Source organism: Oncorhynchus nerka, linkage group LG25 (assembly GCF_034236695.1).
Source record: "Oncorhynchus nerka isolate Pitt River linkage group LG25, Oner_Uvic_2.0, whole genome shotgun sequence".
Taxonomy (NCBI): Eukaryota; Metazoa; Chordata; class Actinopteri; order Salmoniformes; family Salmonidae; genus Oncorhynchus; species Oncorhynchus nerka.
The window spans coordinates 40,785,235-40,807,407 of record NC_088420.1 but is presented as its reverse complement, the minus strand read 5'-3'; the positions used below and the strand labels follow the sequence as shown (position 1 = coordinate 40,807,407).

Below are 22,173 nucleotides of genomic sequence, written 5' to 3'. Positions count from 1 at the left end.
AACTTGAAGCTTTCCACCTTCTCCACTGTGTTCCCGTCGATGTAGATAGGGGGTGCACCCTCTGCTGTTTCCTGAAGTCCACGATCATCATCTTTGTTTTGTTGAGTGAGGGTTTTTTCCAGGCACCACAATCCCAAGCTCTCACCGCCTCCGTGTAGGCTGTCTCGTCATTGTTGGTAATCATGCCTACTACTGTTGTGTCGTTTACAAATGTGATGATTGAGTTGGAGGAGTGCTTGGCCATGCAGTCATGGGTGAACAGGGAGTACAGGAGGGGACTGAGCACACACTCTTGTGGGGCCCCAGTGTTGAGGATCAGCAGAGTGGAGAGTGATGTTTCCTACCTTCACCACCTGGGGGCGGACCATCAGGAAGTCCAGGACCCAGTTGCACAGGGCGGGGTTCAGACCCAGGGCCTCAAGCTTAATGATGAGCTTGGAGGGTACCATGGTGTTGAATGCTGAGCTATAGTCAATAAACAGCATTCTTACATAGGTATTCCTCTTGTCCAGATGGGATAGGGCAGTGTGCAGAGTGATGGCGCTTGCATCATCTGTGGCTCTATTGGGGCAGTAAGCAAATTGAAGTGGGTTTAGGGTGTCAGGTAAGGTAGAGATATGTTTCTTGACTGGTCTCTCAAAGCACTTCATGATGACAGAGGTGAGTGCTATAGGGCAAAAGCCATTAAGCTCATTTAACCTTTGCCTTCATGGGTACAGGAACAATGGGGGCCATCTTGAAGCATGTGGGGACAGCAGACTGGGATAGGGAGAGATTGAATATGCCTGTAAACACACCAGCTAGCTGGTCTGCGCATGCTCTGAGGACGCGGCTAGGAATGCTGTCTGGGCCGGCAGCCTTGCAAAGCTTAACATGTTTAAATGTTTTACTCACGTCAGCCAAGGAGAAGGAGAGCCAACAGTCCATGGTAGCGGGCCGTGTCGGTGGCACTGTGTTATCCTCAAAGCGTGCAAGAATGTGTTTAGCCTGTCCGGAAGCAAGACGTCGGTCTCGGCGACGTAGCTGGTTTTCCTTTTGTAGTCAGTGATTGTCTGTAGCCGTTGAGTCGTTGAATTATGACTCACCCTTATCTCTATACTGACGTTAAGCTTGTTTGATTGCCTTGCGGAGTGAATAACTACACTTTTTATATTCTGCCATATTACCAGTCACCTTGACATGGTTAAATGCAGTGGTTCGCGCTTTCAGTTTCACGTGAATGCTACCATCTATCCACGGTTTCTGGTTAGGGTAGGTTTAAATAGTCACAGTGGGTATTACATCTCCTATACACTACCTTATAAACTCAGTCACCGTATCCGTGTGTGTGTCTAGATTATTTTCGCAAGCTACCCGATACATATTCCAGTCCACGATATCAAAACAATCCTGAAGTGTGGATTCCGATTGGTCAGACCAGCGTTGAATAGTTTGAAGCACGGGTCCTTCCTGTTTGAGTTTCTGCCTATAAGACGGGAGGTGCAAGATGGAGTTGTGGTCAGATTTGCCGTAAGGGTTGGGGAGGGCCTGGTAAGCATTCAGGAAGATTGAATGGCAATGGTCGAGAGTCTTAGCAGCGCACGTAGTACAGTCGATATGTTGATAGAACTTCGGTAGCCTGGTCCTCAGATTTGCTTCGTTGAAATCCCCAGCTACAATAAATGCAGCCTTAGGATATATGGTTTCCATAAATTCCAGTGAAGTCCTTTGAGGGCCTTCGAGGTAACTGCTTGAGGTGGGATGTAAACGGCCGTGGCGATAATGGAGGATAATTATCTTGGGAGATAATATGGCTGGCATTTAATTGTGAGGAATTCTACATCGGGTGAACAAAAGGACTTGAGTTCCGGTAGGTGTCTAGAATTACACCATGAGTCGTTAATCATTAAACAAACCCCTTCGCCCTTCTGCTTTCCGGAGAGATATTTATTCCTGTCTGCGCGATGTACTGAGAATCCTGCTGGCTTTACCGACTCCGCCAGAGTATCGAAAGAGAGTCATGTTTCCGTTAAGTAAAGTATGTTACAGGCCCCGATGTCTCTCTGGGAAGAAATCCTTGCTCTAAGCTCATCAACTTTGTTATCCAAAGACTGAACATTAGCGAGTAATATACTCGGAAGCGGAGGGTGGTGTGTGCGCCTCCTAAGTCGAACCAGCAGGTCGCCTCGAGTGCCTCTCCTCCGCCGGCGATATTTTGGGTCGGTCTCTGGAATAAGTTAAATTGCTCTGGAAGAGTGAACAAAGGATCTGTTCCAGGGACGTCGTATTCCTGGTCATAATGCTGGTAGTTCTTGTGAGTTACCACAACTCTAATATCAATAGTTCTTCCCGGCTGTATGTAATGACACAAAACATTTCCTGATTTCCTCCTTTTTTATGTCTCTATTTTAGTATTGTCAGGGCGTGAGTTGGGGTGGGCATTCTATGCTTTGTTTTCTATGTTTTCCACTACTATGCTTTTGGCCTGGTATGGTTCCCAATCAGAGGCAGCTGTCAATCGTTGTCTCTGAGAATCGTAGCTTGTGTTCCCACTATGATTTGTGTGTAGTTGTTTTCTGTCTCTGTGTCTGCACCAGACAGAAATGTTTCGTTTTCGTTCATTCTCTTGTTATGTTGTTTTATGTTCAGTTTAAATAAATATTAACATGGACACGTACCACCCTGCACTTAAAAAAAAAAAAAGTATTATTTTTAAGGGGTGGATCAGCTAAATATTGCAGAAAGAATATTTGTTCCGTTAATGTAATTGTCTGCATCATTTCCAATCCCCCATATATTTTTGGGGTAAATATATAGATCCATACACACATGCATACATATACCCATATATATAGCCATGCATATACACATACCTATATAGACATACATACTTTTTTAAAGAATATACCTGTCATTTTCTGACCATAGTTCTTGTGTGTTTTCCTTGTTTTAGTGTTGGTCAGGACGTGAGCTGGGTGGGCATTCTATGTTGCGTGTCTAGTTTGTCTATTTCTATGTTTGGCCTGATATGGTTCTCAATCAGAGGCAGGTGTTAGTCATTGTCTCTGATTGGGAACCATATTTCCGAGCCGGTCACGGGTGCACCTCAGCCACACTCAAGGTACTAAACGAAATCATAAATAAAAATTTGAATAAAATGTAAAAAATTTAGGCAGCCTGTTTTGTGTTGGGATTTGTGGGTGAATTTTTATTTTTTATTTTTTTATTTCACCTTTATTTAACCAGGTAGGCTAGTTGAGAACAAGTTCTCATTTGCAACTGCGACCTGGCCAAGATAAAGCATAGCAGTGTGAACAGACAACACAGAGTTACACATGGAGTAAACAATTAACAAGTCAATAACACAGTAGGAAAAAAAGGGGGAGTCTATATACATTGTGTGCAAAAGGCATGAGGAGGTAGGCGAATAATTACAATTTTGCAGATTAACACTGGAGTGATAAATGATCAGATGGTCATGTACAGGTAGAGATATTGGTGTGCAAAAGAGCAGAAAAGTAAATAAATAAAAACAGTATGGGGATGAGGTAGGTAAAAATGGGTGGGCTATTTACCGATAGACTATGTACAGCTGCAGCGATCGGTTAGCTGCTCAGATAGCAGATGTTTGAAGTTGGTGAGGGAGATAAAAGTCTCCAACTTCAGTGATTTTTGCAATTCGTTCCAGTCACAGGCAGCAGAGAACTGGAACGAAAGGCGGCCAAATGAGGTGTTGGCTTTAGGGATGATCAGTGAGATACACCTGCTGGAGCGCGTGCTACGGATGGGTGTTGCCATCGTGACCAGTGAACTGAGATAAGGCGGAGCTTTACCTAGCATGGACTTGTAGATGACCTGGAGCCAGTGGGTCTGGCGACGAATATGTAGCGAGGGCCAGCGGACTAGAGCATACAAGTCGCAGTGGTGGGTGGTATAAGGTGCTTTAGTGACAAAACGGATGGCACTGTGATAAACTGCATCCAGTTTGCTGAGTAGAGTGTTGGAAGCAATTTTGTAGATGACATCGCCGAAGTCGAGGATCGGTAGGATAGTCAGTTTTACTAGGGTAAGTTTGGCGGCGTGAGTGAAGGAGGCTTGCGGAATAGAAAGCCGACTCTTGATTTGATTTTCGATTGGAGATGTTTGATATGAGTCTGGAAGGAGAGTTTACAGTCTAGCCAGACACCTAGGTACTTATAGATGTCCACATATTCAAGGTCGGAACCATCCAGGGTGGTGATGCTAGTCGGGCGTGCGGGTGCAGGCAGCGATCGGTTGAAAAGCATGCATTTGGTTTTACTAGCGTTTAAGAGCAGTTGGAGGCCACGGAAGGAGTGTTGTATGGCATTGAAGCTCGTTTGGAGGTTAGATAGCACAGTGTCCAAGGACGGGCCGGAAGTATATAGAATGGTGTCGTCTGCGTAGAGGTGGATCAGGGAATCGCCCGCAGCAAGAGCAACATCATTGATATATACAGAGAAAAGAGTCGGCCCGAGGATTGAACCCTGTGGCACCCCTATAGAGAATGTTTCCTGTCTCTGTGTTCTCTGCACCAGATAGGACTGTTTTCGGGTTTTGTCACATTTATTGTTTTGTAGTGTGTTCATGTTGAGTTTCTGTTATTAAAGAACCATGGACACTTACAACGCTGCACATTGGTCCTCCGATTCTTCTCGCTTCTCCTCCTCAGACGAAGAGGAGGAGGAAAACCCTTACAATACCTTTATTATTATTCCCCGCTAACCCTACCACCGATCCCCCAATTGGAGTAAACTAATAAACACTTCTGCTTTTACCTTCAATTTATACATCTTATACACATTTTACATTCAGTCTATTTTACAATAGTTATTTTTTGTTTGTTTTTAGTCCTTCCTCTATTTCTGATGTCCATCCAGTTTGATTTCTATTTGTAACTGTGCTATTTCACAAAAGTTCTGAACATATATACATTTTACAGACCCCGTATGTTCTACATGTTTTATCTTGCTATTAGTCCCACCCTTCAGCTCCATTCAACCTCTCCCATCTATCTCTCAACATCATCCATTTTAGATTTCTATCTGCCATATATTTTTCAACTGTGCTGTGATGCTTCACAAACGACTTGAACCTTTATATTCTGATAGCTTCTACAGATTGTAAATTAAAAATATATATTTTTGCTAAAATAATTATTATATTATTGATTGACTATGGCTTTTCAAATCACCCAGTATTGCTTTCTGCAGCGTTAGTTCTAGGCAAATATTGCAATTCTCCAGCCATTCCTGGACCTGTGACCAAAAATGAGCTACATATGGACAATACCAAAATAAACGATCTAATGACTCTGCCTCCTCACAGTAGAATCTGCAGAGCTGGGAAGATTGTATCCCCCATATATATAACATTATTTTAGTTGCAATAATTTTGAATAATAATTTAAATTGAAAAATATGAAGTTTTGCATCCAGCGTTGTTTTGCGTATCAATTCATAAACCATGTGCCATGGAATGGGTACATCGAAAATCTCTTCCCAACTATTTAGCAATTTATATGGCACAGCTGTCAGTTTTTGTCCTTAAATGAAATTGGTATATGTTTTTATTTATCACACTTTTCTTGAACCATTTATGTTCTTTAATACAGGGCCGACATACAGGTGCCTTACTTTTTTACCCTTCTAATTGCCTCTTCCATTTTTTGTGGTAATGCTGCATTTAATTGGTTGTAATTTTGGGTAGAGCAGACATTTCCATGTGTCTATGTTAGCTGCATGTGTGACATAACTCCACCAGTCCTATTTATGATATCATTCACAAAAATGATACCTTTTTTTTTAAATTCTTCGAAAAATACAGTTTTTTTAATCAATAAGTATATTTGAATTTAACCACAATATTTGTTGTATTATTTGTTCTGTCTTTTCAGGTGGATTAAACTGAAATTGCAACCAACTTTCTAAGGCCTGTTTAAAATATAAAGATCTTTTGGAGATTATTTCCTTTTCAAACGATCGAAAGTGGGCCGGTGTAATCTGAATAAAGGGAAAAAGGCCGTTCTTGAACATAGGATGAGACATTCGTACCAATTTACTAGAGAACCAGTTTGGATTTAAGTATAACTTTTGTATGACTGATGCCTTTAATGAGAGGTCTAATGCTTTAATATTTAATAATTTCTGCCCCCCGAATTCATATTTGTTATATAAATAGACCCTTTTAATTTGATCTGGCTTGCCGTTCCAAATAAAATTGAATATTTTATGTTCGTATAATTGAAAAGCAGGTCACTAGGTGTAGGCAAAACCATAAGCACATAGGTAAACTGTGATATGACTAAATAGTTAATCAAGGTGATTTTTTTCACAAATAGATAGGGATTTTCCGTTCCATGGTAGCAAGATCTTATCTAATTTTGCGAACTTTCTATAAAAATGTATTGGAGTGAGATCATTTCTTTCTTTTGGGATTTGTATGTCCACTTCTCCTTCAGACCATTTTATTGGTAAACTACATGGTAATGTAAAATTAGCATTTTTTTGTGATCCAATATGTAATATAGTACACTTATATGATTTGGTTTTAATCCAGAGAGAATAGCAAAAATATCTAGATCCTCTATGAGGCCGTGGAGAGACTCTAATTGGGGTTTTAAAATAAAACATGAATCATCAGCGTACAATGACACCTTAGTTTTTAAGCCACGGATTTCTAATCCCTTAATATTATTGTTTGATCTAATCTTAACAGCTAACATTTCGATGGCAATAATAAATAGATATGCCGATAGTGGACAACCTTGTTTTACTCTAGAGAGTTTAAAACTTTCTGAGATGTAGCCATTATTTACTATTTTACACCTAGGGTTACTATACATAACTTTAACCCATTTTATAAGAGATTCCCCAAAATTGAAATATTCTAGGCATTTATATATAAACTCCAGTCCTACTTTATCAATAGCCTTTTCAAAATCAGCAATGAACACCAGGCCTGGTGTCCCCGATATCTCATAGTATTCTATTGTTTCCAGTACTTGTCTTATATTATTTCCAATGTATCGTCCATGTAAAAAACCTGTCTGATTAGGATGAATAATATCTGACAATACTTTTTTAATTCTATGCGCCAAGCATTTTGCAGGGATTTTTGCATCACAACACTGAAGTGTAAGAGGTGTCCAATTTTTTAAATGGACTGGATCTTTATATATACCACTTGGTTCCTGTTTCAGTAATAATGATATCAGACCTTCTTGTTGCGTGTCTGATAATCTACCATTTATATAGGAGTGGTTAAAACATGCTAATAATGGTCCTTTGAGTATATCTGTCACACCCTGACCATAGTTTGCTTTGTATGTTTCTATGTTTTGGTTGGTCAGGGTGTGATCTGAGTGGGAATTCTATGTTGGATGTCTTGTTTGTCTATTTCTATGTCTGGCCTGATATGGTTCTCAATCAGAGGCAGGTGTTAGTCATTGTCTCTGATTGGGAACCATATTTAGGTAGCCTGGGTTTCACTATGTGTTTGTGGGTGATTGTTCCTGTCTCTGTGTTTTGCACCAGATAGGGCTGTTTTTGGTTTTCCACGTTTATTGTTTTTGTTCGTTTATTCATGTCTAGTGCCTTTATTAAAAAACATGAACGCTGCGTTTTGGTCCGCCTCTACTTCACCTAAAGAAAACCGTTACAATATCAAATAAAGTTTTGTATACTTCCACTGGTATGCCATCCAGCCCTAGAGTTTTCCCATCCTTAAAGGCCCCAATTGCATCAAGCAGTTCCTCCTCTGTAATTTGGCCTTCACATGAGTCTTTCTGTACAGATGTTAATTTTACAATATTATTAGGAAAAAAATCCATACAATTAGTTTCAGTTAGTGGAGATGGAGGAGCCTGAAATGAAAACATTCTTAAAGTACTTGACTTCCTCTTTCAAAATATAATTTGGTGAATCATGCGTGACTCCATCATTTGTAACAAGTTTTAATACTTTTTTTTGGTAGCATTTCTATATTGAAGATTGCAAATAATTTGGTGCATTTTTCCCCATATTCCATCCAGTTTGCTTTATTTTTATAATCTATTACACTGGATCTTTCTTGAATAAGTTCCTTCATTTCTTTTTGTTTTTCCTCCAACTTATTCTGTGCCTCTATGGTACCATTTTTATTGCTATCTGACTGTACTGTTAGTCCTTCCATTTCCTTTGTTAATGTGGACTCTTTTGATCTAAATTGCTTTTGTTTTATTGAGGAGTACTGAATTGCATGGCCTCTAAAGGCACACTTAAAAGTGTCCTATACAATAACGGGATCTGCTGTACCTATGTTATGTCTGAAAAAGTATGTTATAAATTCTTCTGTCCTAGATCTAAACAATTTATCATCTAGTAGGCTTTGATTAAATTTCCAATATCCTCGCCCATGTGGAAATTCTGTAAGAGTAATATATATTCCAATTATGTGATGATCCGACCACATTCTGTCCCCTATCAACACGTTTAAAACTTTTGGTGCCAGAGAGAATGGCATAAGAAAGTAGTCAAGACTACTAGCTTGATAAAGCTTCCGCCATGTATATTTCACTAGTTCAGGGTATTTAAGTCTCCATATATCCACTCATTTCAATATATCCATGACATTCATGATTTCCTTAAGTGCTTGAGGGTGATAGTTTGTAGTGTGATTTCCTTTCCGGTCCATAGAGGTATTTAAGACCATATTAAAATCTCCCACCATAATAATAGAATCTAGTGTTGCTTGTAGAGTTGATAAATTCTTATATATATTTTCAAAGAAGCTTGGATCATCATTATTCAGACCGTATAGGTTAATAAGCCATACCTGTTTATTGTCCAATAACATATTCAAAATAATCCATCTACCATGCTGCACTTTGGTCCTCCTCTTCTTCCACCAATGGCCGTTACAAGTATTCAGACCCTTTGTTATGAGACTCGAAATTGAGCTCAGGTGCATCCTGTTTCCATTGATCATCCTTGAGATGTTTCGACAACTTGATTTGAGTCCACCTGTGGTAAATTCAATTGATCGGACATGATTTGGAAAGTCACACACCTTTCTAGATAAGGTCCCACAGTTGACCATGAGAAACAAGATTATCTGGTCTGATGAAACCAAGATTGAACTCTTTGGCCTGAATTCCAAGTGCCACGTCTGGAGGAAACCTGGCACCATCCCTACGGTGAAGCATGATGGTGGCAGTATCATGTTGTGAGGATGTTTTTCAGCGGCAGGCACTGGGAGACGAGTCAGGATCGAGGGAAAGATGAACGGAGCAAAGTACAGCGAGATCTTTAACGAAAACCAAGTCTCTGAATGTCCTTAAGTGGCCCAGAGTGGACTTGAACCAGATCTAACATCTCTTGAGAGACCTGAAAATAGCGGTTTCACAACGCTCCCCATCCAACCTGACAGAGCTTGGTAGGATCTGCAGAGAAGAATGGGAGAAACTCCCCAAATACAGGTGTGGCTGTAGGCTGGAATCGCTGGCTACAAAGTACTGAGTAAAGGGTCTTGAATACTTATGTAAATGTTATGTTTTTTAATACATTTGCAAAAATTTCTACTAACCTGTTTTTGCTTTGTTAAGTGTGTGTAGATTGATGTGGGACATTTTTTTTAAATACATTTTAGAATAAGGCTGTAACATAACAAAATGTGGAAAAAGTCAAGGGGTCTGAATACTTTCTGAATGCACTGTATATTCTGTCGAACTCCACACCTTGAATAAACTTGGGAACAGATATGTGTCTACAGCCAAAGTATTGCTAGTGAAAAATTGTCTGTTGACAAAGTATCTTTTCACTTGCAATGCCATTTAAAAAGGTGGATATCTTCAGAAGCCAATTGTCACGGTTTGTTTTAGCTAGTCACTTATACCATTCAGTCATCCAGTTTTCTTCTGTTTAGTCCAGCCAGAAAGTTTTCATTGCAGTAGCCAGGCCTGGGTTTTCCATATCAAACTAGTCAACAGGTTTCTCACTTGGCTCCACTCAAAAGTAATGGGAAGTAAACATATTGTAAATTGCTCATTACTGCACCACCCCCCTTTACTCTGAGTTTTCCTGCTAGAGCCTTTGTTTTCCTGGAGCAGCCGTGAAAGGGAGTGCCTGCCTGGCTTTCCTGGCTCTGCTACCCTGGTTGGCACCACCTCACACCCCTGACTCTTTTACTACAGCCAGCAGGCGAGCAATGAACAGCAATCAGAGCCATTGAAGATGTTAACGGCGCCAACGAGTGATTCCCTCACTTTGCACAACTCACTTCCTTTTAAATGAAGGTGAGAATTTAATGTTTAGTTTCCTCTGGTTGCGGTGGAGGTGAAATCTGTTGTGATGTCTTTTCACCAAGGCAACAGTGATCAGCGCTTTTTCATACTGTCACCTTTTTTCTTCTGCTTCCTCGCCTGCGAAAGAGATCAATGAAAAAAAGTAGACTCAGAGTCGTTATAAAAAATGTATCTGCAATGCTTTCAGCTGAGATCATGGCTGAGTCTAATGATGTCCAATTTGAGGCAACAACGCAACAATTGTTACTGCGTGGAACTAATGGGACATTTGAAGGAGCTAAGAGGAAACATGGAAAATATAATGCCACAAGCGTTAGTAACACAGGCTACAAAAACAGAACATATTTTAGCCTTCAATTTCAACAAGGACAGATGTTTGAGTTAACATATGTTGAGCTATAGAAAAACAAGATGATATATTAATAGTCAACTATTAGAAATATTTTAAGGATATCTGTTCACCTCAACTTTAAGAGTCAATTTGCACTTAACACTCTCCCATTGCTTTCCATGAAGAAGATATCCAAACAGTACTACCCATCCCGCATGTGGGAGCGTAATCATAGCCTCAAACTAATTAGCATAACGCAGCGGACATAAATCTTCCTAGAAAATGTTCCTATTCATGAAAATAACAAATGAAATATATCATCTCAGATTTTCAAAATATGCTTTACAGCCAACGCTAGACAAGCATTTGTGTAAGTTTATCATGGCATAATGCTATGCTAGGCTCTGCTACCAGCAGGCAACATTTTCACGAAAATAAGAAAAGCAATCAAGTTAAATAATTTACTTTTGAAGAACTTTGGATGTTTTCACTCAGGAGACTCCCAGTTAGATAGCAAATGTTCCTTTTTTCCAAAAATATTATTTTTGTAGGCGAAATAGCTCCATTATTTCCAGACGTTCCAGACGTACAGCTATAGAATATACATCGCCTCGTGATCAATTTGATCGCTTATTAACGTTTACTAATACCTAAAGTTGCATTACAAAAGTATTTCGAAGTGTTTTGTGAAAGTTTATCGTCGACTTTTTTCATTTAAAAAAATGACGTTACGTTATAAAACGCTATTTTTTTCCTTGATCACACAGTCTTCATAGATCGATATCTAGGCTATATATGGACCGATTTAATCGAAAAAAATGACCCAATAGTGATGTTTATGGGACATCTAGGAGTGCCAACAAAGAAGATGGTCAAAGGTAATGAATGTTTTATATTTTATTTGTGCGTTGTGTAGCGCCGACTATGCTAATTATTTTGTTTATGTCCCCTGCGGGTCTTTTGGGGTGTTACATGCTATGAGATAATAGCTTCTCATGCTTTCGCCGAAAAAGCATTTTAAAAATCTGACTTGTTGCCTGGATTCACAACGAGTGTAGCTTTAATTCAGTACCCTGCATGTGTATTTTAATGAACGTTTGAGTTTTAACGAGTACTATTAGCATTTAGCGTAGCACATTTGCATTTCCAGATGTCTAGATGGGACGCCTGCGTGTCAGGTAGGAGCAAGAGGTTAAGTACCTCATATATTTTCAACCCAGCGAGAAGCGTATGTATATATGGTACCATACAATATACTTTATACATCTATGTTGTGATGCCCGTAAACATTGCATCTCATTCTTTATAATCAGTGATCATCTGCAAACTTCCATGTGTGACTGACTGTATTAACACTGGTCTGATTGTAAGTGATTCACTGTAACTTGTTGATGTGTCGTTGATGTATGATTACTTATTAACTCAAACAGTCACATTGCCAAGCTAAATAGTATGATTGGTGAATATACTACTGTCAACTCCCAGCGTTCCTTGTGAATTCTCAGTAAATTTACACTATAAGGTCGTCCAGAAACCAGAGGTCTGTGGCTTCAGGGCCTCTTTTAATGAGAGTTAAAGTGAATAGCATAATTGGTGAGACACACATTGGTATACAGTGCCTTCGGAAAGTATTCACGCCCCTTGACCTTTTCCACATTTTGTTAGGTTACAGCCTTATTCTAAAATTGGTTAACTGTTTTTTCCCCATATACACAATACCCCACAAGGTTTTTAGAAAATTGTGATAATTTATAAAAATAATACTTTACTCAGTGCTTTGTTGATTCACCTTTGATAGCGATTACAGTCTTGAGTCTTCTTCGGTATGACATCATACTTGACACACCTGTATTTGGGGAGTATTTCCCATTCTTCTCTGCAGATCCTATCATGCTCTGTCAGGTTGGAAGGGGAATATCGCTGCACAGCTTTTTTCAATACTCTTCAGAAATGTTCGATCAGGTTTAAGTCTGTGCCACTCAAGGACATTCAGAGACTTGTCCCGAAGCCGCTCCTCATTGTCTTGGCTATGTGCTTCTGGTTGTTGTCCTGTTGGAAGGTGAACCTTCATCACCAGTCTGAGGTCCTAAGAGCTCTGGAGCAGGTTTTAATCAAGGATCTCTCTGTACTTTGATCCTTTCATCTTTGCCTCGATCCGTATTAGTCTCCCAGTCTCTGCCGCTGAAAAGAGATGGTGCCAGGTTTCCTCCAGACGTGACGCTTGGCATTCAGGCCAAAGAGTTCAATCTTGGTTTCATCAGACCAGAGAGACTTTAGGTGCCTTTTAGCAAACTCGAAGCGAGCTGTCATGTGCCATTTACTGAGGAATGTCTTCTGATGGCCACTCTACCATAAAGGCCTTATTGGTAGAGTGCTGCAGAGATTGTTGTCCTTCTCGAAGGTTCTTCCATCTCCATAGAGGACTCTAGAGCTCTATCAGAGTGACCATCGGGTTCTTGGTCACCTTCCTGACCAAGGTCCTTCTCCCTAGATTGCTCAGATCTAGGAAGAGTCTTGGTGGTTCCAAACTTCTTCAAGAATGATGGAGGTCACTGTGTTCTTGGGGACCTTCAATGCTGCAGAAATGTTTTGGTACCCTTCCCCAGATCTGTGCAGACACAATCCTGTCTCGGAGCTCTACGGACAATTCCTTCGACCTCGTGGCTTCGTTTTTGCTCTGACATGCACTGTCAACTGTGGGACCTTACAGTATATAGACAGGTGTGTGCCTTTCCAATAATGTCCAATCAATTTAGTTTACCACAGGTGAACTCCAATCAAGTTGTAGAATCAGCTCAAGGATGATCAATGGAAACATGATGCACCTGGGCTCTATTTCAAGTCTCATAGGAAAGGGTCTGAATACTTATGTATGTAAGGTATTTCTGTTTTTATGTATTTTTAATTTGCAAACATCTCTAAAAACATGTCGTTGTGGGGTATTGTGTGTAGATTGTTGAGGAATTTGTTTTATTTAATTCATTTTCAAATAAGGCTGTAATGTCACAAAATGTGGGAAAAGACAAGGAGTTTGAATATTTTCCAAAGGCACTGTATATATCCGTTTTAATGAATGAGATGCTTGATTTAATGGTATGACAGCACTGTGACTGACTCCAGCTGGAACCAGGACAGGGAATGACAGAAAACAAGGGTTTCGATGGAGGAGTGTAAGTTAACATTCAGCTCTAACAGAACAAGATGGAAAAGAATGGAGAGTATCTCCTGGCTCTTCTCTATATTGGTAGATTTAACACTCATACTACCAACATATTTCATACACATGGATTACCATTGAGGTCATTTTGACCCTAAGAAGAAACTTTTGGAAAAAGCAACAATCAAAATATCAACTTGATTCTCATCAAAACATCATTAGACATGTTGTGTTATCAAAAAAAAAAATGAAAGACCAAAACAGACATATTCTTAACATTCCTTCAAGAATGTGCAGCTTTTTCCTAAAGTACATTCCACATAAGTACTAAAAAGTTGATTTGCAATCATACTAATTGTCATATTTTATGTGGTAAAAATGTCTGCCATTTAAAGGGGCAGTACACCAACATTTGAAATATACTTTATTTTAGTGACAAAAAGTGATTCATCCATTTATCCTGAGAGACAAGTTCTTTTCTCACCTGGTCTCATCAGCTCCCTATTTAGTTCAGTTCTTTCTGTTTGTATGGTTGTGAGGTATTGTTTTGTTTTTGACTGCCTACCTGTGTTTGACCTTTGCCTGCGACCACAATTCCTGCCTTCTGCAAAGGCGTAATAAATATCTGCCGCGCTGTGCGCAAGATTCTACACCTTTTTCTCCCTGAGTATTCATTACAGAATACATCACCTAAAAACAGAATGGATTCAGCGGAGCTACAGCAGCGCCCTACCCCAGCAAGAGGAGCTTATGGAGGAAATGTTCCATCTTCTCTGCCAGCCTATCCCTACTCCTCTGATGCCAGCTATCGTAACCCATAGCATTCCTTCGTTCACACCCATGTCTGGAACATATAACGGTTCGCCTGGGAAATGTCAGCGATTTCTGATCCAACGCAGCAAATACATTGGTCACAACCCCACTAACTTCGCCACCGACAAGAGCAGGGTGGATTTTGTTGTCTCTACCCACAGGCAAAGCCCTGGATTAGGCCACCTCCATATGGCCTGCCAACAGCACAGAACTCGGATCCGAGACCCATTTTCACACTTCAAAGATGTATTCGATCACTCTCCCTCCGGTCGTCCTATAGGAGACCTCATAAAACTTCAACAAGGTCGCAATTCAGCTGCTGAGTATGCCCTCGAGTTCCCCACCATGGCTGCAGGGAGTTGATGGAAAGAGGCTGCTTTACTTACCGTCTACCGAAGAGGGCTCAACAGGGAACTTCAGGCCGTGCTTGCCTGTAGAGGTCACCTTCAGGATTTAAATCAATACATTCATATCTCCATCGACCACCTCACCGCCGAAGAACTCTGCCACCCAGGAACCCGAAACCTTCTCTTTCCATGATTTCGTCATCCTGTCTGAGTCTTCCAGAGCCCATGCAGTTGGGCCATGCTCCTCTCCCGTGTATCGAACGTCAAAACCGGATCCAATAAGGGCTCTGCCTATACTGTGGGCATTGCCCTGTTCGCCCCCCACAGAGAGATGAGAAGGTTCCCTCCGCTGCCATGCAGGTAGGGGTGTCCTTATTTCTAAATATCTCCCAGAAGCAATTCTCCATCCCAGTATTGATAACCTTGAAGGGGGTTACCAAGTACGTAGAGGGCTTGACCGATTCAGGAGCAGCAAGAAAATGTTATCGATCACCAGCTAGTAAAAGAGCTTGACATTGATCTAACACCTGTCACCCCTTCCTTAAGGATTAACACCCTGGACGGGAAGCCATTGGGCATGCACATGACACAGAGCGTCACCCTCCAGATTGGAGTCTTCCACCCTGAAACCATTCAACTCTCATCCTCGGACACCCACATTGTCGTCACGACCCTGCAATGTCTTAAGCAAAATCAAGGCCTCCACTCTGCCACTGAATCGCCCAGAAGATTGTGCTATTGACTTACTCCCTGGAGAGTCCTCACAGGCCGTGTTTACCCCCTATCTATCATGGAAAATGAGGTAATGGAGAACTACATTGATGTTTCATTTGTCCTTCTTCCCCGGCTGCGTCCAGCTTCTTCCTTTTTTGGAAAAAAAGGACTGTGGTCTCCGTCCATGTATTGAATGACGTCACGGTCAAGAACCATTTCCCTCTTCCTCTGATCCCAGCATCCCTTCAACATCTATACTAAACTCAACCTGTGAACTGTATACAACCTTGTCCATATACATGGAGGCGACGAATGGAAGTGGCCTTCATCACCGCTCGAGGGCACTACGAATACCTGGTCATGCCTTACGAACGCCCCCGCCATCTTCTAATCCTTTATGAAGGAGGTTTTACAGGATATGATCAACCCACTTTCTCATCATCTAGATTGATGACATTTACTCCCTGACGGAGCACATACAGCATGTGCAAAAGGTTCTTCAACGGCTCCTTGACCATAACCTTTTATGTGAAGACTGAAGAGCACCTCCATGTAACCTCGGTAAACTTCCTCGGCTTTGTACTGACACCTGGAGGGGTCAGCATAGATGAGAACAAAGTCACCGCCGTCAGTAACTGGCCCAAACCCACCACCATTAAGGGACTCCAATGTTTCATTGGGTTCTTCAACTTCTATTGCCCAACTTCAGTTCTATGGCCGCTCCCCTCACTGCCCTTACCAGCCAAAAGACCCTGACCCTTCAATGGACTGATACCGCCCTGACTGCTTTTAATAACTTGAAACGCCTCTTTACCTCAGCTCCTGTCCTTCGCCAACCTGATACGACCCTTCCTTTCACCCTGGAGGTGGATGCCTCCAAAGTAGGAGCCATACTCTCTCAGTGGATAGGAACACCTCCCAAATCACATCCCTGTACCTTCTTTTCCAGGAAGTTATCCCCCGCTGAGAGGAATTATGATGTGGGGAACAGAGAACTCCTCACCATCAAGCTGGCCCTCGAGGAGTGGCGCCACAGGTTGGAGGGCGCACAACATCCCTTTCTCGTCCTAACAGATCATCGTAATCTGGACTATATCAGAGAGGCCATGAGGTTAAACTCCAAACAAGCCAGCTGGGCTCTCTTCACACGCTTCCATTTTCATGTTACTTACATCCCTGGAAAGATAAATGTAAACGCTTATGCTCTCTCCCGCCAGTTTGACTTTTCGACCAATAACTCAGACCCTACACCCATTATTCTTTCCTCTTGCATTATGGGACCGGTACAGTGGAAGGTTCACTCTGCCATACAAGAAGCCCTAACCTCAGACCCGGCTTCTCCTGAGACACCAGCTGGGAAGAGTGTTAGACCCCAACTGATGCAATGGTGTCACATGTCCTTGGGGTCAGGACATCTGGGTATTACACAAACCACTGAACTTCTAGCCCGGAAGCTCTGGTGGTCCTCACTGGCATCCGATGTTCAGGGATTACGCACTCTCCTGTCCAGTCTGCGCCCAAACCAAAATCCCTCGTCATCTCCCTTCCGGAAAGCTTCAACCTTTGCCAATCCCTCATAGACCCTGGTCCCACATAGCTGTTGACTTCTTCACAGACCTTCCTGAATCCTCTAACACCACCATCCTTGACATAGTAGACCTTTTTTCAAAAATGTGTGGTCTGGTTCCTCTTCCTCATCTACCTAACGCCATGGAATTGGCAGAGTGTATGTTCCAGCAGGTGTTCCGTCTGTATGGATTCCGGAGGACATCGTCTCTGACCGTGGGCCCCAGTTTGTCTCCCGGGTGTGGTGAGCCTTCTGTGACCGACTGTGGGTCACCCTCAGCCTCTCCTCCGGGTACCACCCCCAGACCAACGGGCAGACGGAACACCTGAACCAAGAAATGGGTTACCTCCGCCAAAAATGTTCTGCCTCTCCACATGGCCTATGCCGAATATGCTCAGAACGCACTCATGCACTCACCCCTCCGCCTTACTCTGTTTCAGTGTGTCCTTGGTTTCCAACCTCCCATGTTTCCCTGGGAGGCAGTTCCTGGTACTGTCCCAGCTGTCGACAACTGGTTTCGGCGTGGTGAGCGGGTATGAGAGACCGCTCACCGGCATCTGCAGGAAGCCTTTATTACCCATAAACGCTTTGCCTACAGATGCCGCCAACCTACGCCACTCTTTCACCCCGGACAGCGTGTTTTTTTTTGTTATTTATTTACCTTTATTTAACTAGGCAAGACAGTGAAGAACAAATTCTAAATTCTATTCTACACATTTTTTCATGAAGCTGAGAGAAAATGTTGCAGTTTTAAAGTTACTTTCCTGAAATTCTATATCATGTGCAATCTGGGGCCCCTTGACGTGCACTGCATGCCCGGTCGGTAATCTGGCCCTGTGAATAAACCACCTTTGGGTTATTATCCAAAATATGCCTCTGGGGTCAAAATGACCCCAGTCGGGAGATGATGGTTAAGATATTTGACTTGACATACAATAGCAAGTTCCCCCATTGTTATTATTGTCTCTTAGGGGCTGAACATCTCATGGCTCTAAAAGTATAGCTGTGCAGCGTGTGTTGCTGTGTAACTCGATTGGTGTGTTGTCCATGAGGAGTGTGAAGTGAGAGTCAACATTACTGGTATAAATTAGAGTGATGTAGCCAAGAGTAGTGAGTAATACATGCAAAATGGCTCTGCCAGTAAGGTTTCGCTGGCTGATGCCAAAGCATATAACTTCAATAGTCCAACTATGAGCACAGCAACATGAAACAGAGAGGACCACTATTTAATGATGGTCTCTGTGGCTTGTATGTCATTATGGACACAAAACACCAGTATAAGGCCCTATTTCTTCACTTTAGGAGATGATTTATGAATCTCTATCTGTCGATAAACCATAGTGCAACTGTTTTTTCTGCCATGCTTGCAGATCCATTTGTCATCAGATCATGGATTTGGCCTAGCTGTCTGAGCTTGTCACAGTTATGTAGTTTAACATGGAGCTTTATGTGTAAGGGAAAAATGCTATCAATCTTAGAAAAAAGGGTTCCAAAATGGTTCTTAATCTGTCCCCAACCCAAAAAGGTAGAACCCTTTTGGGTTCCATGTAGAACCCTTTGTGAAAAGGAAAAGGGTTCTCCAAAGGATTCTCCTATGGGGACCCTTATAGGTTCTAGAGAGCACCTTTTTTTCTCAGTGTATTGATCTGTTTATTTCAACACCCAAAGCTATTGCTGTATGTACTACGTATTGTGCCAACAGACTGATTCCAGCTCAAAGTTCCATGTTGCTTTTTTTATCGTAAAGGCCCTCAAATAAAATGCTAGAGAATATACAAAGTTATCACATGAGTGAAATGCAATTACTTTTTTTCAAGAATAGGACTGGTTTCCAACCTGTGGTCTAGACTCACATTAGTCCATGACCTACCTCTCAAAGAATTGTGAAAACTGAAATGAAATGGGTCAAGTATTAATAACTATTACAGATGGTCACCAGAGAGGCCAAAGCATAGCCCATTCATGTCAAGGGAAAATATGACAAAGTGAACATTATAACTAGCTGTCATTCAGTTACACCAGGCTTTGGCTCAGTGGACTAACTCTGTCTTGAGGTTAAGAGACAACTCAAGTCAGATACACCGTTGTTCACACCCACCTGAAGTTGATGGTGAATCGTGGGTCCACCTGAACTGTCCATTCACAGCGAGCGTTGGTGGGGTAACTTTCCACGACTATGTGGCCCTGACGTTTACGGATCACTCCTCCACACTCTATAAACAGGAACAAAACCATTTAGAGCTCACATTTTACATTATCGTGCAATCAGGGTTTTATTTATTAGTGTAATTATATGTTTCATTCTAATTAAATCATTGTGCTGTTGTGTAGCTCATACACAATATTTACTAAAGTATGTGCACACCCCTTCAAACTAGTGGATTCAGCTATTTCAGCCACATCCGTTACCGACAGGTGTATAAAATCTAGCACACATCCATGCAACCTCCATAGACAAACATTGGCAGTAGAATGGCCTAATGGAAGAGCTCAGTGACTTTCAATGTGACACCGTCATAGGATGCCCCCTTCCCACCAAGTCAGTTCATCAAATGTCTGCTCTGCTGGCGCTTTTCTGGTCAACTGTAAGTGCTGTTATTGTGAAATGAATATGTTTCGGAGCAAGCTGAAGCGTGGAGCGTGTAAAAATCATCTGTCCTCGGTTGCTACACTTACTACCTAGTTCCAAACGGCCTCTGGAAGCAACATCAGCCCAATAACTGTTTGTCAAGAGCTTCATGAAATGGGTTTCCATGGCCAAGCAGCTGCACACACGCCTACGATTACCGTGCGCAATGCAGGCGTTGGCTGGAGTGTTGTAAAGCTCGCTGCTATTGGACTCTGAGCAGTGAAACACGTTTTCTGGAATGATGAATCACGCTTCACTATCTGGCAGTCCGACAGACTAATCTGTGTTTGGTGGGTGCCAGGAGAACGCTACTTGCCCCAATGCATAGTGCCAACTGTAAAGTTTGATGGAGGAGGAATAATAGTCTGGGGCTGTTTTCCATGGTGCGTGCTAGGCCAATTAGTTCCAGTGAATGGAAATCTTAACGCTACAGTATATAATGACATTCTAGACGATTCTGTGCTTCCAGCTTTGTGGCAAGAGTTTGGGGAAGGCCTTTCCTGTTTCATCATCACAATGCCCCCGTGCACAAAGTGAGGTCCATACAGAATCTTTTTTTTCAAGATCAGTGTGGAAGAACTTGACTAGCCTGCACAGAGACCTGACCTCAACCCCATTGAACACCTTTGGGATTAATTGGAACGCCGACTGTGAGACAGGCCTAATTGTGCAACATCAGTGCCTGACCTCATGCTCTTGTGGCTGAATGGAAGCAAGTCCCAGCAGCAATGTTCCAACATCTAGTGGAAAGCCATCCCAGAAGAGTAGAGGCTGTTATAGCAGCAAATGGGGGACCAACTCCATATTAATGCCCAAGATTTTGGAATAAGATGTTCGACGAGCAGGTGTCCACTGTCCACATACTTGTGAACATGTAGTGTACAGTCGTGGCCAAAAGTTTTTTGAATGACACAAATATAAATTTTCACAAGTTTGCTGCTTCAGTGTGTTTAGATAGTAACATCTGACAAAACTATGGAATACTGAAGTATAATTACAGGCATTTCATAAGTGTCAAAGGCTTTTATTGACAATTACATGAAGTTGATGCAAAGAGTCAATATTTGCAGTGTTGACCCTTCTTTTTCAAGACCTCTAATATCCTCCCTGGCATGCTGTCAATTAACTTAACCACATCCTGACTGATGGCAGCCCATTGTTGCATAATCAATGCTTGGAGTTTGTCAGAATTTCTGGGTTTTTGTTTGCCCACCCGCCTCTTGAGGATTGACCACAAGTTCTCAATGGGATTAAGGTCTGGGGAGACTCCTAGCCATGGACCCAAAATATCGATGTTTTGTTGCCCGAGCCACTTAGTTATCACTCTTGCCTTATGGCAAGGTGCTCCATCATGCTGGAAAGGCAATGTTCGTCACCAAACTGTTCCTGGATGGTTGGGAGAAGTTGCTCTCGGAGGATGTGTTGGTACCATTCTTTATTCATGGCTGTGTTCTTAGGCAAAAATGTGAGTGAGCCCACTCCCTTGGCTGAGAAGCAACCCCACACATGAATGGCCTCAGGATGCTTTACTGTTGGCATGACACAGGACTGATGGTAGTGCTCACCTTGTTTTCTCCGGACAAACTTCTTTCCGGATGCCCCAAACAATCGGAAAGGGGATTCATCAGAGAAAATGACTTTACCCCAGTCCTCAGCAGTCCAATCGCTGTAGCTTTGGCAGAATATCAGTCTGTCCCTGATGTTTTGCCTGGAGAGAAGTGGCTTCTTTGCTTCTTTGCTGCCCCTCACTGTGTGTGTAGATGCACTCACACCTGCCTGCTGCCATTCCTGAGCAAGCCCTGTACTGGTGGTGCCCCGATCCCGAAGCTGGATCAACTTTAGGAGACGGTCCTGGCGCTTGCTGGACTTTCTTGGGCGCCCTGAAGCCTTCTACACAACAATTGAATCGCTCTCCTTGAAGTTCTTGATGATCCGATAAATGGTTGATTTAGGTGCAATCTTACTGGCAGCAGTATCCTTGCCTGTGAAGCCCTTTTTGTGCAAAGCAATGATGACGGCACTTGTTTCCTTGCAGGTAACCATGATTGACAGAGGAAGAACAATGATTCTAAGCACCACCCTCCTTTTGAAGCTTCCAGTCTGTTATTCGAACTCAATCAGCATGACAGTGATCTCCAGCATTGTCTTCGTCAACACTCACACCTGTGTTAACGAGAGAATCACTGACATGATGTCAGTTGGTCCTTTTGTGGCAGGGCTGAAATGCAGTGGAAATTATTTTTTGGGATTCAGTTAGTTCATTTGCATGGCAAAGAGGGACTTTGCAATTAATTGCAATTCATCTGATCACTCTTCATAACATTCTGGAGTATATG

The 22,173-nt window shown here is 42.1% G+C and overlaps 1 protein-coding gene across 1 annotated transcript in view; it reads right to left on the bottom strand.

Annotated features, from left to right (window-relative positions):
- Positions 1-22,173, bottom strand: part of LOC115109515 (inactive serine protease PAMR1-like) — a 64,889-nt gene that overhangs the window by 11,671 nt on the left and 31,045 nt on the right. Inside the window, exon 4 of the mRNA XM_029634476.2 lies at positions 19,307-19,421. Within this exon, the coding sequence (XP_029490336.2) occupies positions 19,307-19,421 (115 nt within the window). The remainder of the gene's footprint in view (positions 1-19,306; positions 19,422-22,173) is intronic.